Here is a 20,130-nt window from a genome sequence, read left to right as displayed (position 1 = left end):
GTTTGGCCGAGAGCCGCACAGGTATGCTTAAATGAATGTTTGTATGTGTGTGTGTGTGTTTGTGTGTGTGTGCACGCATAAATGCGGATGTGAATTTAAATACAAACAAGGGTCGTAGTGAGAGAGAGAGAGAGGGAAAAAATCGGGTCAAGTAGGTGTAATAGTCCAAACTGTCACAGCAAATAGAATATAATAATTTGTACCAAGAATGGGCATCTCAAAGTAAACTTACTTTCACAAACCTGCTCACGAGACTATCCAAAAACACACACACGCACCAAAAAAAAAAAGGAAGCGCCAGCTGAGGGAAGTAGATACAACAAACAAGCGTATATATATGACCAAATGTTTTAATTTCCTTTTGTTGTTATTGGGACTTCCTCTGGTAATTCAGTCCTGGCTGCTTGGCTGGTTAATTCCTGCTTACTGCATTAGTGACATCACGTTTTGTTACGCTGATGCTCTCCGGCGTGTGTGGCACTTCCTAATTTCCATCTCGTATCTCCGATTCGGAAGGGTTTCCCCTCTTTTATTATCTCCTCGTGCCACCACCGCTACTAACATTTTGTCCCTTGTACTTTTCTTTATATATTTGAGCATTTGTTTGTTTGTCTGTTTGTCTTCCTCTTTCCTCTTCCCACCGTCTCCCTTCAACCTTTTAAACCTCTCCGATCCCAAAATCATTTTTTTTTTTTGGTGGGGTAAGGAGGTGCAACCACTGAAGGGAAGCCGGTAAACGCCTAAATACATGAAGAAGCAGATTTATAGACGGATTAAGTGGAGAAGAGAGGGAGAAGAAAAAGAGAAGAGTTTTGAATGCTCGTAAAGAAGCAGCGGGAAATGTAACACCATTTAAATAAATAAAACATATATATATATATATGTTTGGCAGCTGCAGACCCCAAAACAGAATGTAGCGAAGGAAAGAGGAAATAAGACAAAAAGTACGAGAGCTGAAGAGAAGAAGGAAGAGGGGGAAAAAAAAAAGAATACGCAATGTAAGTACACATGCATAATGGAAAGACAAAAAATGGGGAAGGAGATGAAGTGAGATGACACAAAAAAACAAAACAAAACAAAACAACAACAACAACAACAACAACAACAAAGACACACAAACACACAGAAACAAAACGGATTCACAAACAGATTAAAACCACCTTCACGGAAGGAGGGAACACGGGTTGATGAGGAACAACAAAAAGTAACGAAAACAAACCGAGCAAACAAAGAAACGAACAAATTGATGGCAATCATGCATAAAAAGACATATTTATGTGTTTACACACAGATGAACCAACAAACATATCGAGCCTCCTTCGCGATAGATTCTTTTTTTTAAAAAAAAAAAGTCAGCATTTCATCACCGCATCAACGAGGTATGCATAAAAATGTGCGGCACCCAACAACCACAGCACAAAAAGATGACGGGACAAGAGAAAATATGCGAGAAAAAACTTTAAAGGAGGGGGACAAAAAGAAAAAAAAGAAAAAGAGAGAGAGTAGAAAGCTTAATAAGATATTAAAAGACAAAAATTTAAAGCAGGATATCACAGAAACAAAACACATTCCCTCTATCTTTCAACCCTTTTGAATGGTAAATTAACATTACAATAAGTTATAAGGGAATTGAAGACATATTAACACCAAAAAGGAGAAAGAAAGCAGTCACACCTCATGATGGAAGTTTCTGGACGCGTAAAATGAGGGCAACAGAGGATACGAGGGAAGAAGACATCTCAAATATATATATATATATATATATATTTATTTATTTATATATGTAAAGGGATGAAAAAAAGAAAGAAAAAAGAAAGAAAGAAAGAAAGGGATGAATAAGAAAATATAGATGAAAAACATGAAACGAAAGGGAAATTTTTTTTTTAAAATCATCGAAGGGTAGAAAGGCAAAGGGATTAACACATGGCAGTAACTCGCGGATGTGTTCACTTAATTCTGCTGGTGGTGGTGGTGTTGGTGATGCCTTTGATTTCGAGAATAGGAAAAAACAAACATGTCGAAGAAAGAAAGAAAGAACGTAAAAAAAAATAATAAATAAATAAATAAACCGAACTTTTCATCTTCCGAAGTAATATTCCAAACAGCTGGGCGTAGCGCAACATGGATACCCGAATACAACAAAAGACTAAAGTGAGGATTTAAAGGGAGGGGAGAAGGTGACAGAGTGGGAAACCGAAACTTAAAAAGAGAGATCAAATCAAATGGGAGCGCCAAAAACAAAAAAAAACTAAAGTCAAAGAGAGGAAGCTTCACACAAAATTTGTGATCAAAACGTAAGTGTTTAATCATCGAAACTGATGCAAGGGAGGGGAATAGAATTTTTAAAAAAAAGGAAAAAGGAAAAAAAAGAAAAGCGAAACAGTGGAAAGTAGTAGTAATAGTAATACTAATAATGGTAATAATAAACAATCATCTGATAAAACCCACAACAATAACGTCACCATAGTGGGAAATTACACCCTCCTTTATTTCAAATCTTTTCTTTTTTTGCTTCCCTCAAACCCCAAATCGCACACCGCGGACGAAACAGACAACAATCGCACCACAAACCACACACCGTCGGACATAATGTTAATTTTTGAACAAAAAAAAAAACTTCCTCCTTACCCATATTACCATGATATTTTAAAAAGTACGAAACAATAAGACGAAACCCTTTCAAAAAACAGAAAAAAGTAAACTCAAATTATGACGCCTCTACGTTTTTTTTTATATCCTTTTCAGAACCCCCCGTGCATATATATATATATATATATATGTACGCATACATCCTCATATACATCCACACCTATACATATTATCACCATCATCGTTTCCGTTGTTATTATTATCATTATATATATATATATATATATATATGTGTGTGTGTGTGTGTGTTTATGTGTTTCTTTTTTTATTTTGCTGCTCAAAAAAGAAAAAAAGTGGGATATAAGACACATACAAAAACAAAAAAGAAAGGGAAAAAGAAAGGGAAGGAAGGGAGGAAGTATCACCGAAGTGAGGAAAAAAAAAAGGGAGGCAAAAGAACGACGACAAACGTAAAAAATTAAAAAAAAAAGGTATTTTCAAGAAGTTGCAGTCCCGACACCCGAAATATAAGATGCGGGGTTGGAAGGAGGGAGGTGAAAAAAGAACAAACAAACAAATTACAACAGCCAAACACATACAAACACACAACACACAAAAAGAGGGGGATGGAGGTGAAAAGAAGAGTAACAATTGCGATTAATAAGGGCCAGCAACAGAGACAATAACAATGAAAACAGTAATAATAACAAAAAAAATGAAAGGAAAGAAAGAGAGAAAGAGGGATGGGGAATCGAAAACACGATGGTGGCGACTGCGGTGGAAATAATGAAAATAACATGGAAAGGACGGGAAAGGGCCGATTGAGAGAGGATGTTGACTAGAATGAACAACAACAGCGACAACAGCAGCAGCAGTACCAATAATAAGCATTAAACCAAAAAAAAAAAGGAAAAGTTCTGCGTTCTGTATCGCCGAGCTTCCAAACGTAAAAGTAGAAAAAAAAAGAAGAAGAGGAGTGAAGAAGAAATCCCCCACAACATTTGAAAACCCCAACAACAACAACAAAAACAACAACTTAAATCCCCGGATTCGAACATACAAGCATAAAGGGGGAAAAAAAACGCGTACACACAGGTACATTTACACACATAATTGTACAACTGTATGCAATATAATTATTAATGGTTACTTGCTCGTGCTTATTCACTTGCTGATCGTTCACTTTACTCGTTGAAATGATAATAGTAACAATAACACCAATAAAAATAATGATAGTCAACCCTTACAATAATAACAACTGCGCGACAAAAGTAAAGGATCAGTTCACTTCCCTCACCTCCACATTGGCACGTACACACTTCCCTTTTTGCCATCATGTGATGGGCACCATTACTTTTCTAGCTTCTTTTCCTTTTGCTTTTCCTTTTTTTTTCTTCTGCTCTCCCACGTCCCCTTTATTTATCTTCTTTCTTTCTTTTTCTTTTTTTTCGTTCTCTTTTTTGTTTTCTTCCTTTATTTCGTTAATATTTAGTTGTTCCTAAATTAATAATGGTAATAAAATGGAACCCAAGTAGGAGAAATTAATCACCTCTGCTACTCTTTTGCCTACATCTCTTCCGCGGCGTCACCACTGGAATCAACTTCACCTGCACCATCCTTAGAGTTTACGTCGGACTCATCAGACATTAACTTACTGCGTTGCCGTGCATACCAATCACTACTACTAACTCCAAAATCCCCCCCAACGCCAACCCAACCGCGTGGACCACTATCTTCACTTACGTCAGTAGTGGCCCCAAATGTACAAATTGATCCGGGCAATGCAAACGTGGTGCTAACTTCGCGACTTTTGTTTCCTTCATCGCTACCAACTACGGGGAACTCGACATTTTTTGTGTGCCACTCCACACCATCCAAATCCTCCCGAACAACAACCCTACAATTTCTCTGAGCCTGCCGCGGAGGTGATGCGACCTTTACAACAGGACTGCACCCCACATTGTTTGCCACTCGTCGCAGCTGTTGCTTATTCGCATCGTCCGTACTTTCCGCACGCGAATCCGCTGCAAACACTGAAACGGTAGAAGTGTCCACTAACTCTAACAAGGAACCCACATGTGGCGCGGGTACAGAAGACTTTTTAAAACCTCCATTGATGGGAACGTTGGGGAACATCGCGCCCCTTCCACCACCCAACACCCCCGGAGCATCATAATCACGATTAAATGCATTATACTCACCATACATTGACCCATCCGGTGCAGGCGTAATAGCGTTGTTAGCAGTAAAAATGCTCGGTAGTCTCGACCTGGGGACGTCGTCATTATAAGAGCAACCCATGGAACCACCAACATCCCGATATGAACTTCGCAATGACAGAGGTTTCGCTCCCTGCTGAACATGCTTTCTTAAGGTTGCCATCGCCCCTCTCAAAGTTTTCGTGCTTTCTGCCAGGTTCACGACGCAAGTCCCGCTGCGGGCAACGCTCCGACGGCTGCAACTGGCACCAAAAAAGTATGAACTATTTGCAGCCGACGCAAACGACTTGTTCCTATTCTCATCACCAGGGTAACGTGCGCTATTCCCAGCAAAGGACGGCATATCAGTGGAACGGAGGAAAACACTGTTCTCGGCATTTTTGTACCAACTTCCTCCACGAGAGTAACTCCGCTGGTGCCTGTCACCATCATATGTAGCAGGATAACCGTTATGATAAGCCGCACTTTCCTTTTCTACTAGTATAGATGTTCGACGGGATCGAGGACGGTTTGGTGCCGTATCGTTGTCCGTCCACCTAACACCTGTGGAGGCATCAAATCCCTCCGTGTTCACAAAATGGGGTAACCTCGTAGTGAAGGCCGAGGTTGAGTGGTTCCAAGTGTTGTTTGTTGTCAGAGTTACATCACATTGTGGGCTTCCGACACCACTTCTAATATCCAGTGGGTCACCAATTTTAACAACACCCATTGGCCGTGGCGGTGTGGTAGCTCCTGGTCCCAAAGGTTGTCTTGGTATAAGAATCGGTTGTTGTTGCTGTTCCTCTTCTTTTTTAACGGTTTCACTTGAATCGGAAGTAACTCCCTGTTGCCTGGGCGTGGAGCAATCGCTGACCCGACTACTGGAAACCCTCGGCTGCACGTCATGGCGCTCCATTTTGCAAGCGCCTCCCCCCATTGTTATGGAGAGCCGTCACAAGTATTGCTTTCCTTTTTTTTTTTAAATTACCCCTAACTTTTCTCCCTCTATTCGCACGCGGGTGAAATAAATAAATAAATAAACGGAGGCGGACAGGTGGGGAAGGACAACCCGGCTCGCTAACACTTGAGCTATATGCTAATCCTTCTACGAAAGAAAAAAAAAAAGAACTGTGTGGCTGCCCGCGAATAGTCCACAACAACCACTGCAAACAGTAGACCAGTATGGGTTATTAGAAAATATATTGGTAAAGGAGAATTCAAAGAGATATAGAGAAGAGAAACAAAAAAAAAAACAAAGGACATGAAATACAGGTTCACGAGGAAGACCATGAAACAGAAAAATGATAAGGTGGAAAATAATATGGTATGGCTGACGACAACGCAACACTTTTACTTCACAGGAGGGAGGAGTCACCACTCTCCATCCAAACAGAAAAAAAAAACATACCCACAAAACGGGAGTAAAGTGTGGGGTACGAAAATAAGAGAAAAAGGGGGGAAAAGAAAGAAAGAAAGAAAGGAAAGAAAGAAGGAAGAAAGGTGAAGAAGAAGAAAACAATCCACCGGCCTTCCTTGACTTTTTGCACAGGTGAATGAATATACTCACTTTTGCGGCAGCCGCACCTAACCACAACCAAATAATGGAATGCGTACACATACATGCACGACCAACCCAAATGCCCTGCGCGTGTACACACACAGTACGCAAATATGCGCTATAGGAATTAAAAAGAAAAAAAAAGTAAAAATTGGGGCATGTCCCCAGATGGCCTTCTAACCGTTTGAGTTCCATGCCTATTTTTCTCCTTCCCCCCCCCCTTCAAAAAAAAAAAAACTTATCAGTCGCTTTTCTTTTTTTAAATCCCTTTCTTTTCCTCCTTCTCTCTCTTTTTTTTTTTTAACAATAACTCCAGGACACGTTAAACAATAAAAAAAAACCTTCACTCGCCCAATCATCCCGAGACCCCACCCCGCACTTCTCTCTTCATCTCTTTTCTCCTCTCTTCTCTTCTCTCATCCCATCGAAACAATTAGTAATTGTCAATTGCAAGGAAAAAAACAAAAGAGAAAGAAAGTAAATGCTTGCTTTCTCCTTCGAGCACAAAAGAAAAAAAACAAAAAACAAAGCTACGAACAACAACTACATAAAAAGAAAAAGAAAAAGAAAAGAAGAAGAGAAAAGAAAACAAGGATTAAAGGAATAGAAAGAGAGAAATCGTGTATTCAGATACGCACTAATGTCTTTGTAGGAGTCCGTCCCCTATCATGCGGCGCATTGGGCACACAAAACCGAAGAACATATGAGGGAAATTTAGAAAAAAAAAATGGAGGATGAGGAGGAGGAGGAGGAGTGGCGGGAGGTGATAATCATCATAATAATAATCATAATCATAATAATAATAATAATCATCATCATCATCATGCAAGTAGAAGCTGTCAGAACGAATGAGCGAATGAAGTGAGCGTGGAAGCATGCAGGCACCGGGGCAACCAAAGCAACAATAGGAAAAGTAAAAAAAAAATCATAAAAAGAAGGAGGAAGATGTAGAAAATGAAGGAAGGTTACAACACCACTTTCTCCTTTTAAGGTAATTAAAAGGACCACAAAAGAGCAATAAATTTGTTCTTTTTATATATTTTTTCCTGAAAAACAAAACTAAAAAGGAAAGACAAAAAACAAGAGGGAACTAAAGGACGCAGCTGCGTATGAGAGGAAAGGAAGAAATAAGTGATTTAAACTTAGGGTGGAAATTTCCCCAGGGACATGGACGGAACACCAACTAAAGTCCAACGAAAGAGCAAAAGAAAAGAAAAGAAAAGGAAAAGGGACTACTTGGGGGGGGGAGAAGAAGAGGAACGTGTAGAGGAAAACACAACCACAAGCAAAAAGAAAAAACAAAAGGGAATAATCTGGAAAATAAACATTTCCCACACACACATAAACACGTAAAAACAAAAAAAACATAAGAATTCACTTCCCCTCCTCTCTTCTCTTCACTTCACTATTCCTCTCTGTTCGCACCTCCTTCTCTGCCTTTGAGCGTCTGTACATGGTTAAGCTCCATTACATCTCTTTCTCTTTTTTTTTAAAAAAAAAACACAAAAACTCTTCGTTTCAACCACTCTTCTTTCAAAATGAAAAAAAAAACATTTTATTTCTTCCCCCCGCCCTCCCTCCCTCCCCACAACACTCCCTGTTTACTTTTGCTGACTGTCCATCCTGGTTATTCATTTTTTTCCCCCAACGCACAACACTGCTTTTATACCAACAACAACAACAATAATAACAGAAGGGTACAGTCAAAAGAATTAAAGCGAGACGTAAAAACAAAAACACACACATGCACACATGCACACATGCACACACAAAACACAATAGCAGAGCACAACACAACGCAACGCAACACAACAGAACATAACAGAACAGAAAGGAGGAGGATAAGAAGGAAAGATAGAAAAAGAAATGTAAGAAGGGGAATTTTTGTTTGAGGGAAGGGGGCCAGTAAGCCTCAGTAAAGCAGACAAACAGAGAAAAGTTGAAAGTGTCGCGCAGTTTAATACATTCCATTCAAAACTACTGTCATTTCTCCGCACCGCCACTGCGGCAATAACTTCATTTTCACCCTTCACACCCTTTACTCTTCTTTTTTTTTTAATCCCCTTAACACATACATCGCTTCTCTCACCTCCTCGCTGCGTTGCAGCGAATGGTTATTTCCGTCTACGCAAATAGAGAAACAACAACAACAACACTGTTTTCACCCCCATCAGTGATGCGTAACGTGTCCACATGCACCCACACCACCTGCCCACCACTGAAACTCCGTCACTTTATTGGTATAATTAATGAATTTGACAACACCCACTCCTGCACCTCTTTCATAAACCCATCTATTACGGGTGCTCAACATGTTGTCACTGTTACTGTTATTGGTATTGTCATTGTTAGATCTTGGCATCAATCCCATTCAAAAGGGCTTCACCGTTTGTTAGCTATGGTACTCAAAATACACACACACACACAATATATATAAAAATATATATATATGTACCCTTTGCTACACATGTTCCTTCCTTCCTCCTTCCTTCCTCCTTCCTTCCTCCACAAACATCAGCGCAAGCAACTGCTGATGATCTGTTCAACTCTCCCCCCCCCCTGCAATCTTTTATTATTTGAACTTTTTTTTTCTCTTCTCTCTCTCCTTTCCCCATCTTTCCGTTATTTTTTTCCTTCGGTAATCGGTAAAGGCAGCGATGTCTCGCGCGTCCACAACTACTACCCAACGAACCTAACGTTGTGAGTATACCTGTAAATATTTTGGTGTTTCTTGAAAAAAGCTGTGTGCCAATGCCTCACGGGCCGTAAGGCGCCTCTCGGGATCGCCGTGGAGCATTTTTTTTAGTAAATCATAAAAACGGAATCGATGACGCGAAATCTCGTCAGCAATCTCTTTCCTCGGTTGCTGCGTTGAGACCATTTCCATCACGTTGGCATCCATGGCAGCGGATGGACTATACCCTGTTGCAATACACCTTTCCTCATTGCTAGCTGTACATTTCCTGATTAGTTCGGCAAGTGTGTGGAACTGAAAATACCGTTTTCCCTTTGTTGGTTTTGCATCCCTGTGATGGCGAAGATACTCCTCCTCACTCAAGAGACGAAATGAGGGTGATTTTTTGTGACCCGCAGGAGTTTCCTCTGATGCAGACGCGCCTGCACTTTCACTTCTCAATTCAACATCATCCACATCGTAGTATTCGAGCGTGGCTGCACCCTTCGCTAACAATGAAAGAGGCAACGGCCCGAGCATTTCCTCAATGAGGGAGAGTTGATGATGATCCGAGTCTCCCGGTAGAAGTGGAAGGCCTAACAGCAGTTCCGCCAAAAGACAGCCAGTAGACCACACATCAATGGCTGGCCCATAGCCGGCACCAACAATGACCTCTGGTGCGCGATAGTAGCGGGACTGTACATACGTATGGATTCCTTTTCCAATGTAAGAGCTACTGCTAAAGTCAATGAGCTTTATGTTCAGCGGTAAAAGAGACGGCGATGCAGGAATGCGAGGAAGGTTCGGATCATCTTCAGCACCGTTATTCAGTCCAGGAGAGCTCGCTGCCGCCGAACCAGCTGGTGCAACCTCCCTCAAAATGGAGGACATCGACATCCGTTCGGTGGAAGCAGCAATCTGCATACGCCGAGGTGTAGGGGAGTGCACAGCGCCATTCGGTAATTTCGAATCGGAGAGTGGAGGTAAGCCATTGCTTGCCGGCCATCTCAACGATTGATGCAACTGCCCAGCCGATGCATCCAGTGAAATGGCTCCGGAGGCACCAGAACCCGGTGTATGAGCACCGACCGTGAGCGCCATATGGACTGGATTGGCAGAAAGCCAGGAATCGAGTGTAATTAAAACGTTTTCGGGTTTTATGTCACAGTGCACTACGTGGCATTCCTCGTGCAAAAGAGTTAACCCCAGCAAGATTTTTCGGCCTATGTCCTGTATCTGATACATGGGAAGACCTTTAAAACCACGTGCCATCGCGTACTCAAACAAATTAACACCATATCGTTCCATAACTATGCAGTGATGACCATAGCATATTCCGTGCGCAAGTATCTTACCCACATATTCGCAACGGTAGTCGGGCACGGGTGGATCTGAAAAGGACAGTGCCGGAAACGCCTGCTGCTCCTCTGCGGGTTGCTCTTCTTGCGATGCCGTTTGCGAACTGACGTGCACTAAAATCTCAGCCTCACGAGCAGATTGCTGTTCAAATAGTTCGCGGCTTTTGACAACCTTTACAGCCACAAGTGGTGTATGGGTTGGTACCATTGAGGGATCACCGAATGGTATATACGTGTGAGAGCACTGCCAGTACTGAAAGTCATCTCCCTCTATCTGGCTTGGGTGTACAAAAGTTTTGTTGGCGATTCGCAAGTCCTTGCAGAGAAAAACCTGCCCGAACGTACCAGATCCAAGAAGATCAACGACCTCCAGCCAACCCATTAAAATCATACCTACATAAACAACAAGATCATCCTCCTCATTATCCACTGTGCGCATGACACGGTCTACACTGTGGACCTTTGTTGTTAACGTTTGTAGCCGGGTTAGCGTCCGGTGGTGAACAGCCATTGGTGTTTCTTCATGCGGTGGGGACACTACTGAAGTTCGTCTTTTTCCATCATTCCCTGGTGGTGGTGCCGTTCTATGTGTATCATCAAAAAATATGGAAGACGACCCGTCAGATGCGCTGGTAGCCACACGGTCGCTCTCAGCTCGACCCACAGAAGTTGTAAAAGCACTACCATTTTGCGAATGAGAAGAAACCGCATATTCCTGCTCAGTATACGGTTCGACTATCTCTGACGACGAGAGCCGTAGCTCCTCCGAATGTTTAATACAGTTATATGTGTACTCACAAAATATGGTGGTCCTGAATAAGACTCTTCTCTTGATAAGTCCTAGAATAAATGGGTCCATCTCCCTAGAAGAAAGTGCCCGCTGCCTCCCACGGCGCCGAGGCGAGAAACCCCTCACAGCACGCGGTACGACGGGCACGTTTTGCCCGCCTGAGCACCGTGTCGAGGCACTGTCACTCAGCGTGTAGTAACCGGCAGCCACACCGGTAACAGTTGACGCAGATGACAGAGCCACCGACCGGACGCGGCGGTCAAGGGTAGGGGTGTCTCCGAGAGAAATATTCTGCGAAGCCGCCGGGGGAGAGTTCCTTGGCACGAGAGACCTGTATATTGCGTAAACACAATTGAGGTGCCCTATGTAGCGTTTGCGGAAGCTCTGATGTTGCACGTGGAACCACCGTTCCCTAGAAACACTCGCATCGGTCGCGACGGCGCCTCCAGAATTGCTCATATTGAGAATTCTGTACGCGCGGGTATCATTTGCAACTCTTTCCCCACATTGCTCCTCACCGTAATTCGTCGCTTGGCCCTCATGCACGTTAGAAGCGGTTGGTGTCATCCCTTTCCACCCTAGCGTCGGGAGGTTCCACGGTATGGATGTAAGTAGGCCGGGGGAGAGTTCTTTCGGTACCGGCGAACAGGGTAGAGGAGAAAACGATGAAGTGAAAGACATTCTTCTTCTGCTGAGACCATAACTTACCTCGTGCCCCCTGCATGCTTCACTCAACGGTGGGAGCGAAACGGACGAAAGGCATGTTTTCTGCGAATGCTCTAAGCACGTGTTGTGCTTAACTACCTCTGAGTTGCTTCTGACGCTCTCCCCATCATGATTTCTCACCACCGAATCGAACACACCGCCGGATTGACTCACTGAGTCAAAACTTCGGCACACGCGAGTCGCAAAGACAAAAGAAGGTGGTGACGTTCTACTTCCCTGCGATGCGGCATGCGACAACGACGAGGAAACATCTCCAACAGGTTGACGGTGCGGCCGTTGTGGATGTGACCACCTATGCGACGCTCTGGAGGATCTCGACGGTACACGACAACCATCAAGGCGCATACATGAAATATCACTTATTGAGAGTGCAACTCGGTCAACCACCATACTCTGCTCCTCGTCCGGCGCACTGCCCTCGTCAGCGTCCATCTTCTATTTAGTGGATCCACTCACACCTTGCCAACCACAACTTTGGTATCGTGGCGGCGCTATTGCCGAAACACGTGAGCCTTTAGTCAAGATTGGGCAATTTCACCACTCTACTCTTTCCTCTCCTCTTCCTCTTCTCCGCTGCCAATGTTGCACACGGAACGGTAAAATTAAAATGGCTCGTGCACTGTGAGATGTACTTATTTGCGAGTGTGTGCACGTCCACAGACCCCCCTTCCCTGAAAAGCGAAGTAGTCCTGGAAAACAAGGGCTGTCCTGCAACTCACAGAAAGACGGAGCAAACACAATTTCGTAGTTGGAGATCCAATTCACCTCCCCCGCTTTAAGTGCGGCTTCAGGATACCACAAACCGTGTGGAAAATAGAATGCAGGTAGGAATGAGAGGAGGAAGGGAAAAAAAAAAAAAGAAGACCCGCAGAAAAATGCGAAACGCCGATGCTCCACGCCGTTACGCGCCTTTCTTGACCGTAACCCTCGCCGTCTGCAAGCGGACTGCTGGAAACTTTGTTTATAGCAACAACCTGTAAAACACCTTTAAAAAAAACGAAATGTGCTTTTTCCACCCCTTGTGCTGAATGATCAATACGGTACGGATAATACACTACTACACCCCCAAACGTGATTCCGTGCGGAGTCGCGCGAATGCGTAGAAAGGTACAAGAGCAGAAGAAGCGGAAAAAAAAAAGTAAAGTATTGTGATACGTAAGGTAACGTAAACAACCAGCAATACAGCATGGACCAAATTTTTTTAAAAAAGGAGGGAAGTTGATTGTGCCGCTCGTACGCAGAAAGAAAACTAAAGTATAAATGGGAGGAGAAATATAGCACAAGTACGCTAAAACAACGATTTACTTTCTTTTAAAAAAAAAAGGACGCAAAAACTGTAGATGAATATGCTTTGAAGAAGCGATCAAGCAGAAACACCAATGGCAAATCTGCCCCAATCTTCTCCGTCGCGGCCACATGCTTCACCGGTCCTCTCCACAACCACAACCCAACGGTCATACAGACATCCCCGACCCCGGAAGCTACGCATTTATACCACACTAATCACTACTCGGAATCCTTTGGTTCATTCCCTCCATCTGACACTGACGGAGCTTCGACAGTCTCCCGCTGTTTCAAAATATTTTTAATGTAATATTCACCAGCTCGGTAGGAGCTCCGTACCATGGGCCCCGATGCACAGTACAAAAAGCCCATATCCAACGCTTCCTTTTCCCACATCTCAAACTCCTTAGGATGGGCGTAGCGACTGACCTTTAGCCGCGTCCGTGAGGGTTGGAGGTACTGGCCCAGGGTCACAGCAGAAACGCCCGCCGTCCGCAGGTCACGAAGGGTTTGCCGCACCTCCTCCTCCTTTTCCCCGAGCCCAAGCATGATACTGCTCTTGGTGAGCATAGCTCCTTTAGTGAAATTATTCACGTGCTCAAGTACCTTAAGGGACTGTCGATAAGAAGCGCGTCGATCTCGTACGTTTGGCGTAATTCGCTCGACACACTCTATGTTATGAGCATAGACATTGAGAGGTGAACCAGCAACCATTTCAACCAGCTTGAGGTCTCCGTGAAAGTCCCCAACAAGTGCCTCAAGAAGTAGTCCGGGATTCCTCTCCTTCACGGCCGTCACGCAGCGCACAACATGAGCAGCGCCACCGTCAGCCAAGTCATCACGGTCCACCATAGTCATAACTATATATTCCACACCCATGTCAGCGACTGCATCAGCAGTTTTGCGTGGTTCCTCTGGGTCTAGTGGTGGAGGTGTGCGACTCGTCATTACGGAACAGAAGCGGCAGCCCCTTGTACAATGTGCCCCCATCACCATGATTGTGGCAGTGGCGGTGCCGTCCCCTTCCTCATCACCTCCTCCCCAACATTCACCGATGTTTGGGCACTTGGCCTCCTCACACACAGTAGCTAGACGTTTTTCACGCATATTGCGCCGTATCTTGTTAAACCGCGGCTGCCTCGATGCTCCCATAGGAACTTTGAGTTTCAACCAAGGAGGAAGAGGCTCCTTACCTCGCTTCAGTGGTCCAATTGAGGCGGCGGTGGGTGGAAGATTCTCCGGAAGGTCAAGAAACCCCTCCAATGAATTTCTTCCCGTCTTGTCATTCGCCAAACGCTCGCGAAACTGCCGAAGGAACTCTTCCTTCACCAGCGGAGGGTTTGCGGCACCTGACTCGTTCCGTGGCTCCTCAGATGGAGGCACTTGCTGTTGCGATACCTGTGCTGCCGCAACGATAGGTCGACACAGGGCAAACGACCATCGCTGAAACATTGCAACTGTATACTCCGTAAATGTTTACTTGGTTGTCAAGTTTATCTCACTCACTTTCCGTCCTTTGCTTTAAAACAGTGTTTCCTTGGCACCCCTCTTTATCCCGTTTGTTTTCCCCAGTGCTTGTGTGAGGCAAGCTCTCTTTCAACCTTTTCGAAGAGGCAAATCAGGCATGCGGAAGAGAGATGAAGACGCAAAACAAAACAAATATAATTATCCATCGGTAATACCCAACGCGGATGGCACTTCAAACACCGATATAACAAACAAATGACTATACATGATGACCAGTAAGTACAATCACCCAGAGCAGACTCTTGTTTTCTACCTCTTTTTCCTCCTTTCTCCTTCTGCAACGCTGCAAACCCCATTGCAACCTCTCGCACTTTCCTACAAGGAAAAGGGAGCTGCGCACTGCTACGAAGGGAGCATCGGTGCAGAAAGACGAACCACTTCAACTTATACATATATTGGATTGCTCAGCCACAACATCCTCACAGCATCTACTGTCTTTTTACCGAGGGGGCACACCCAACTGCCACCGAGGGAACGCACTTAAAAGAGGGGAAAAAACCTCCAAAGTTGTACAACATGAAAAGCAAAAGTAGAAAAATCACGGAGAAACAATTACCTTCGCCCGCCCTTTCCCCCGCCTAGTTCTCTACCCACAACCCCTTACATTGAAATCCGTCCTCTACCGGCGCACGCATTGAAGCTAAACACACGAAAAAACAGCTGTTTTCTTTTTTGGTTTAAAAAAACGGTAGGAACCACAAACGAATGAAATCCAATCCTCATCGGCGTTTCGGGATGATGGTCAGTGAGGAAACATCCTTTATTCCCTGCGTCGCCAGGTTGGCCAAAATACGCTCCATCAAATTCGGGTCATCATCTTTGATATCTAGATCATCCTTAACTTCCTGTACGCTGGCACGTCCATCCTTATGCACCACATTTAATCTCCGGCATGATGTGTTTACATTCTTTCCATTACCTCCACTAAGGTGCCACACGTTGCGCATGAGGATCTCGAATTCCTGATCGGTTTTCAGCTCAAACGAAGAATCTCTAAAAAAGGTGTGGAACGTTTCAAAGCTGATGTGTGCCTCCAAAGGCAGATCCCACTGGGTGGTAAACGCGCGGAGAGCGTCAGCAGAAGACACAGTTCCGTTTAACACCGACTCCATGGAGTCGACATCAATCAGATCGACGAGGTGGTGTAGCCGCACAACCCCATTACTGCACAGCTTCTTCAGCAACTCATACACACCCTCAATAATACTGTACCGGCGATCCCGTTCCTCCCCACGCATTTCATCCATGACCTTACGAATCGAGAGCATGTTATCACCCTTCATGTCAAGTCCGCGAACAAGAGCAACACACTCCGGTATACTCGTCTCTACACCAGCCTCAGTGAAGCCGCGAAATGTCTCCTCAACGTTGAGCACTCCGTTGCCGACGACATCATTCCTCTCCAGCGCGAGGCGCACCTGCCGGAGCACGTTCCCCGGAAAAGCGGACTGTCCTTCCATTGAAATCAGCAGCTGCCGCCGAAAGCGCATTATGATTGCCCTGGCCTGGGCGGCAGGTGTGTTTCCGATAACTGGTCGGACATACGCCTCCTCACGCAGCTTAACTTCCTGCGGGTGGTTAAACGAGGTCCTCATTGTTGTTTTAAACGCCTCTTCCTTCAATTTTGGAAGTTGAGGGTCGAGGTGCGGCTGATGAGTGGGATATGCACGGTGATTGCGGTCCACAATATCAACCAACGTTGCCTGATCAAAGACGGGCGCCTGCTCCTGAGCCCTCTTCATTGCATGGTTTGTCATGACTGTGTACTCCGTCGTCCAAATTTTGGAGAGATGTGTTGGAACAATTGCCTTTCCGTCGTAGTAGCCGGCATCCGCCCGTTCCTCACTCCAGTTACCCTGTAATGTTTTGGTACTATATCCGCCTGTCAGCAACTGCGTGCCCGGAAGGTAGCAGCGGTTCTTTGGCTGATTCTGGCAGTTTTGGAGCCGCTCACTGATGCGTTCCTTCTTGTGCTGACCGCCTATCATTGCTGCTCCGTCCAAATATCCTCTACCAACCCTTTTGCTCTCTCGCGTCCCTGAGTATATAAGCAGATGTTCCTTTGGCTTCACTGGATTTCCGGCTGTTCTCGCTCTCCACACCTCCTAATGTACAACCTTCCTCTGTCTTGATCAGCTTTGGCACACTTCAGTCGTCAAACCGAAACAAAAGTGTCATTCGACAAACGGGAAGAAACAATTCACGGTGCGCGAAAAGAAAAAAACCTAGCAGTGCGGATGCGCTCCCGCGTGCGACTGTGTAGATAGAAGAATAAAAAAGCGTCCACATGTCACGGGGAAAGGGGGGGAAAACTGTTTTCTCTCCGCATGTTCACATTCTTTTCCCTTTCCAACACGGTACAAGACATTCATCCGTTAAGGTCCGCAAATTATGCACGCAAGGCATCGCTTGCACCGTGTCTTTAGTAGCAACGTAGAGGAATAAGAGATGCCAGGCTCAGAAGTAAAGACAAGGTTAAAAAGTAAAATATAATATAAAAGCATTCACCTCTAAGAGAGTTGGCACGCAAAACCAAGAAACGGTGGGAAAACGAGAGGAAGGCTAAGAGGTGCTGAGCAGAAGCAAGTACTCTCCCTTCCTTCCATTTACCCCACATGATACTCCCAAACTTTCTCCTTCCTCCTCCTTTATAAAACTTCCCGCTGTCCTTGTTGTTGATCTATACACTCCTGCACTAACAAATAGGGTCCTTGATTTAACAGCCAGCACTACTACACAATGCAATTTCCTATTCTTCTTCTTCTCTTCCCTCCTTTCTTCACGCAGCCTTGTCCAATCCTTCACCACCCCCCTCCACCCACCTCCGCATAGGCATCAAAACCTCCCGCCTTCATCACGAACACCATATCCAAAACCTTCAGGTTCCTACTGGTAGGGCTTGGCACCAGGCCGCTGAGCTTCCTTCTCTTCCTCCTGTCTCACCTTCTCAACAACCGTTTCCCAATCTACACGGACAGACGCACCGAGCTCCTTAAAGAGAGGAATATCCTCTGTCCTCTTTACAGCATCGAGATACCTCCGCCGCCTCGCAAGCACGGTGTCTACATGAGTCTTCCGCTCCGCTGCGACTTCCAAAGCGCGCTCCCAGTTGAACAATCGGGTATGCATATCAATACAGCGGTATATGAGACCAGCCTGAAGTAAAATGCGCTCCGCCTCAGCTGAGCGGCGCTGAAACAAAGCTAGTTCCGCTTGCCGACCTTCCGGTGTGGGAATGCTCTTTAGGTACCGAATATAGCGTACCTTGTCAAGTTCAAAGAGGGCACCATATGCAATTTCCACCACATTCAGGTCACCGTGCCGAAGGGCGAGGCCGGCCAAAATGCCCCATAGAGGTTTCTCATCCAAGAAGCGCGCGAGGCGCGTGGCGCTCGAAAAGTCGTGTCGTGCCACGTGCTCGAAAATGAAGGAGGGATACGGTGAGGTGTTAAATGTTAAGAGGGCGCCATCCACTCCCCGTCGAATGCTTACTCGGGTGCCAGAAAACGAAACAATTCGATCATTCCGCGAAAACTCGTCTCCACCATCATCTCTCACAGTCTTTGTCGTGGGCAGCAGACCCCTGTCGGAAAACAGAATGGTTGGATAGTACCACGTCGTGAGTCGTCCATCCGCAATCGCAACGAGGATTTCATGCTCACCGTGCCACGCTAAACTGGAAGTCATGGTGCTGATTTTTTGCGCAGCTCCAACTTTGCGATGCACTGCTCCAAAGTGCATGTCGCGGTTCCGATCCACGAAGGCAATCTTGCGCTCACTCAGTTCGCCGTGCTGCGACAACTCCAGCGAAATGACGTCAAGATGATGAGTAATGGTTGCATCTTCCATCGCTTTCCCATTAGTGGTGTCAAAGAAAAGGATTTTTCTTGGATCAGCGGGATTTCGAATTGCAACTGTGTCCGGCGAAAGGGAGACAAGATCGGGCGCCATAATCTCTGGTCTCAGGAACGATTGGAGACGAAGGGTGCAAATGAGACGACCCTCATACGAGTAAATCTGCATTCCAGAGTTGCAATCTGCCAGCAACAAGTGTTTCTGACCAAGGATTAGCGTAATGACGACATCACGGAGATCAAATTGCACTGGTGCAGAAAGGCGGTCAATAGGATAGCATGCGCATTGCGTTGTGGTACATGAAACAAGGTATCCGTAACCCACTTCTACTTTGATGACCTTGTCACGTTGTTCTACTTCCTCGACCGCGTCTGTGAGTACATCCTGAACAAGCAGTCTATTTCCGTCTACCAAAGTGACGCAGAAGTGGCTCCAGTACATCTTTCGGTCTATAAGCTGGGCAGTACACACAGAACCACTCCCACACCCCATAACCACCTGCGTTCCATCAGCGGTCCACTGCAGTGAAAGCGCACTTCCCTCAGAAAGTCGTTCATATGTGTGACTCCACCCCGTCTTGTCACATACCCGAATGTTCATAAAGGACCCCACCGCAAACATTTCACCATCAGCTGAAAACTTCACAGCAGTACATGGATGTCCACCTGCAGCGGAAACGTAAATACTGCGGCCGTACGGATCCCATACCTTGTAGGTCCCGTCTTCGCCACCTGTGACAATGAACCCTGTCATAAGTGACCAGTCTGCGGCCAAAACAATCCCATTGTGAGCCTTCCACTTCAACTGTTTCTTCACCGCTGGATTGAGAGGTTTGATGGTCACCTCGCTACCAACACAGTAAAGCACACAATCGCCACCGAGCTCTGTTGTCTCCGAACCCCAGCAAATGCCATAGACACACCTCCCCGCCGAGACGAGAGTTGTGCGAGGGATACCAGCCTGTGACCAAACCTTAACACACCCATCCTCACCAGAAGAAATGATAGAAGAGGTATCTCCAGAGTACACAACACCTGTTATCGTGCCAGTGTGCGCGTCGATGGTACGTTCCACACGGTCAGAAGACGTATTCATAAATGAGATTGTTCCATCAGCGCAAGCCACAAGGTAATTTCCCTTCCCCTCTACAGATCCGGTATTGGCACTGCGACCTTTGCGTCCGCCTTGTAGCGGCACCCACGCAATGTACGTGATGCAGCTATCAAATTCCTTTACTTTACCCATCGGCTCCCCGTTAGGGCTCCAGCGCCGTAAGACGAAATCATCACCTGCGCTTAGCACATCGCCCGTCAACGACACCGCAACGCAAGTGCAGGCATCATCGTGGTGCTCATTGGGAATCGTAATATTCAACCGCATGTGCTTTCAAGGAAATATGGGGATTCAAAATATAAGTAAAAACAATATATATATATATATATATATATGTAGAAAATTCTCACTGGCGAACCCTACTCGTCTCTCAGGGCACGACTGCTCGCCCACACCACTGCGATTCTCTATACTAAACGATCACGTGCCGAAACCTTCACACAGTGAGTGAAATTCTT

General features: G+C 45.4%; 6 protein-coding genes across 6 annotated transcripts, besides 27 other annotated features; all 6 read right to left on the bottom strand.

Annotated features, from left to right (window-relative positions):
* Nucleotides 1-36: 36 nt before the first annotated feature.
* Nucleotides 37-72: a microsatellite.
* Nucleotides 73-850: 778 nt separating this feature from the next.
* Nucleotides 851-883: a sequence feature (AT_rich).
* Tb10.61.1440 (hypothetical protein, conserved) lies at nucleotides 853-1,257 on the bottom strand (the record flags this gene model as incomplete). The annotated part of the gene is made up of 1 exon (XM_822887.1): nucleotides 853-1,257. One exon carries the CDS (start codon nucleotides 1,255-1,257, stop codon nucleotides 853-855), a length of 405 nt encoding a protein of 134 aa, XP_827980.1.
* Nucleotides 1,065-1,108: a microsatellite.
* Nucleotides 1,258-1,743: 486 nt separating the features above from the next.
* Nucleotides 1,744-1,786: a microsatellite.
* A 7-nt stretch (nucleotides 1,787-1,793) lies between these two features.
* Nucleotides 1,794-1,829: a microsatellite.
* Nucleotides 1,830-2,039: 210 nt separating this feature from the next.
* Nucleotides 2,040-2,068: a sequence feature (AT_rich).
* A 322-nt stretch (nucleotides 2,069-2,390) lies between these two features.
* Nucleotides 2,391-2,426: a microsatellite.
* A 331-nt stretch (nucleotides 2,427-2,757) lies between these two features.
* Nucleotides 2,758-2,782: a microsatellite.
* Nucleotides 2,783-2,855: 73 nt separating this feature from the next.
* Nucleotides 2,856-2,880: a microsatellite.
* Nucleotides 2,880-2,906: a microsatellite.
* A 22-nt stretch (nucleotides 2,907-2,928) lies between these two features.
* Nucleotides 2,929-3,080: a sequence feature (CT-rich).
* Nucleotides 3,081-3,435: 355 nt separating this feature from the next.
* Nucleotides 3,436-3,476: a microsatellite.
* Nucleotides 3,477-3,600: 124 nt separating this feature from the next.
* Nucleotides 3,601-3,625: a microsatellite.
* Nucleotides 3,626-3,784: 159 nt separating this feature from the next.
* Nucleotides 3,785-3,847: a microsatellite.
* Nucleotides 3,848-4,003: 156 nt separating this feature from the next.
* Nucleotides 4,004-4,068: a sequence feature (A-rich).
* An 87-nt stretch (nucleotides 4,069-4,155) lies between these two features.
* Tb10.61.1480 (hypothetical protein, conserved) lies at nucleotides 4,156-5,724 on the bottom strand (the record flags this gene model as incomplete). Its single annotated transcript, XM_822886.1, has 1 exon — nucleotides 4,156-5,724. One exon carries the CDS (start codon nucleotides 5,722-5,724, stop codon nucleotides 4,156-4,158), a length of 1,569 nt encoding a protein of 522 aa, XP_827979.1.
* A 523-nt stretch (nucleotides 5,725-6,247) lies between these two features.
* Nucleotides 6,248-6,287: a microsatellite.
* Nucleotides 6,288-6,593: 306 nt separating this feature from the next.
* Nucleotides 6,594-6,647: a sequence feature (A-rich).
* An 80-nt stretch (nucleotides 6,648-6,727) lies between these two features.
* Nucleotides 6,728-6,762: a microsatellite.
* Nucleotides 6,763-6,895: 133 nt separating this feature from the next.
* Nucleotides 6,896-6,934: a sequence feature (T-rich).
* Nucleotides 6,935-7,074: 140 nt separating this feature from the next.
* Nucleotides 7,075-7,099: a microsatellite.
* Nucleotides 7,100-7,111: 12 nt separating this feature from the next.
* Nucleotides 7,112-7,155: a microsatellite.
* A 393-nt stretch (nucleotides 7,156-7,548) lies between these two features.
* Nucleotides 7,549-7,572: a microsatellite.
* A 509-nt stretch (nucleotides 7,573-8,081) lies between these two features.
* Nucleotides 8,082-8,116: a microsatellite.
* Nucleotides 8,117-8,132: 16 nt separating this feature from the next.
* Nucleotides 8,133-8,174: a microsatellite.
* Nucleotides 8,175-8,771: 597 nt separating this feature from the next.
* Nucleotides 8,772-8,796: a sequence feature (AT_rich).
* Nucleotides 8,797-8,815: 19 nt separating this feature from the next.
* Nucleotides 8,816-8,850: a microsatellite.
* Nucleotides 8,851-9,037: 187 nt separating this feature from the next.
* Nucleotides 9,038-12,325, bottom strand: Tb10.61.1520 (protein kinase, putative; the record flags this gene model as incomplete). The annotated part of the gene is made up of 1 exon (XM_822885.1): nucleotides 9,038-12,325. One exon carries the CDS (start codon nucleotides 12,323-12,325, stop codon nucleotides 9,038-9,040), a length of 3,288 nt encoding a protein of 1,095 aa, XP_827978.1.
* A 1,074-nt stretch (nucleotides 12,326-13,399) lies between these two features.
* On the bottom strand, nucleotides 13,400-14,629 carry Tb10.61.1530 (lipoic acid synthetase; the record flags this gene model as incomplete). Its single annotated transcript, XM_822884.1, has 1 exon — nucleotides 13,400-14,629. The coding sequence occupies one exon, from the start codon at nucleotides 14,627-14,629 to the stop codon at nucleotides 13,400-13,402; it is 1,230 nt and encodes a 409-aa protein (XP_827977.1).
* Nucleotides 14,630-15,423: 794 nt separating this feature from the next.
* On the bottom strand, nucleotides 15,424-16,692 carry Tb10.61.1550 (hypothetical protein, conserved; the record flags this gene model as incomplete). Its single annotated transcript, XM_822883.1, has 1 exon — nucleotides 15,424-16,692. The coding sequence occupies one exon, from the start codon at nucleotides 16,690-16,692 to the stop codon at nucleotides 15,424-15,426; it is 1,269 nt and encodes a 422-aa protein (XP_827976.1).
* An 898-nt stretch (nucleotides 16,693-17,590) lies between these two features.
* On the bottom strand, nucleotides 17,591-19,939 carry Tb10.61.1560 (hypothetical protein, conserved; the record flags this gene model as incomplete). Its single annotated transcript, XM_822882.1, has 1 exon — nucleotides 17,591-19,939. The coding sequence occupies one exon, from the start codon at nucleotides 19,937-19,939 to the stop codon at nucleotides 17,591-17,593; it is 2,349 nt and encodes a 782-aa protein (XP_827975.1).
* A 44-nt stretch (nucleotides 19,940-19,983) lies between these two features.
* Nucleotides 19,984-20,010: a microsatellite.
* Nucleotides 20,011-20,130: the final 120 nt, after the last annotated feature.

This window comes from Trypanosoma brucei, chromosome 10, assembly GCF_000002445.2.
Source record: "Trypanosoma brucei brucei TREU927 chromosome 10, whole genome shotgun sequence".
Classification (NCBI taxonomy): Eukaryota; Euglenozoa; class Kinetoplastea; order Trypanosomatida; family Trypanosomatidae; genus Trypanosoma; species Trypanosoma brucei.
This window is presented reverse-complemented; position numbering and strand designations above follow the sequence as displayed.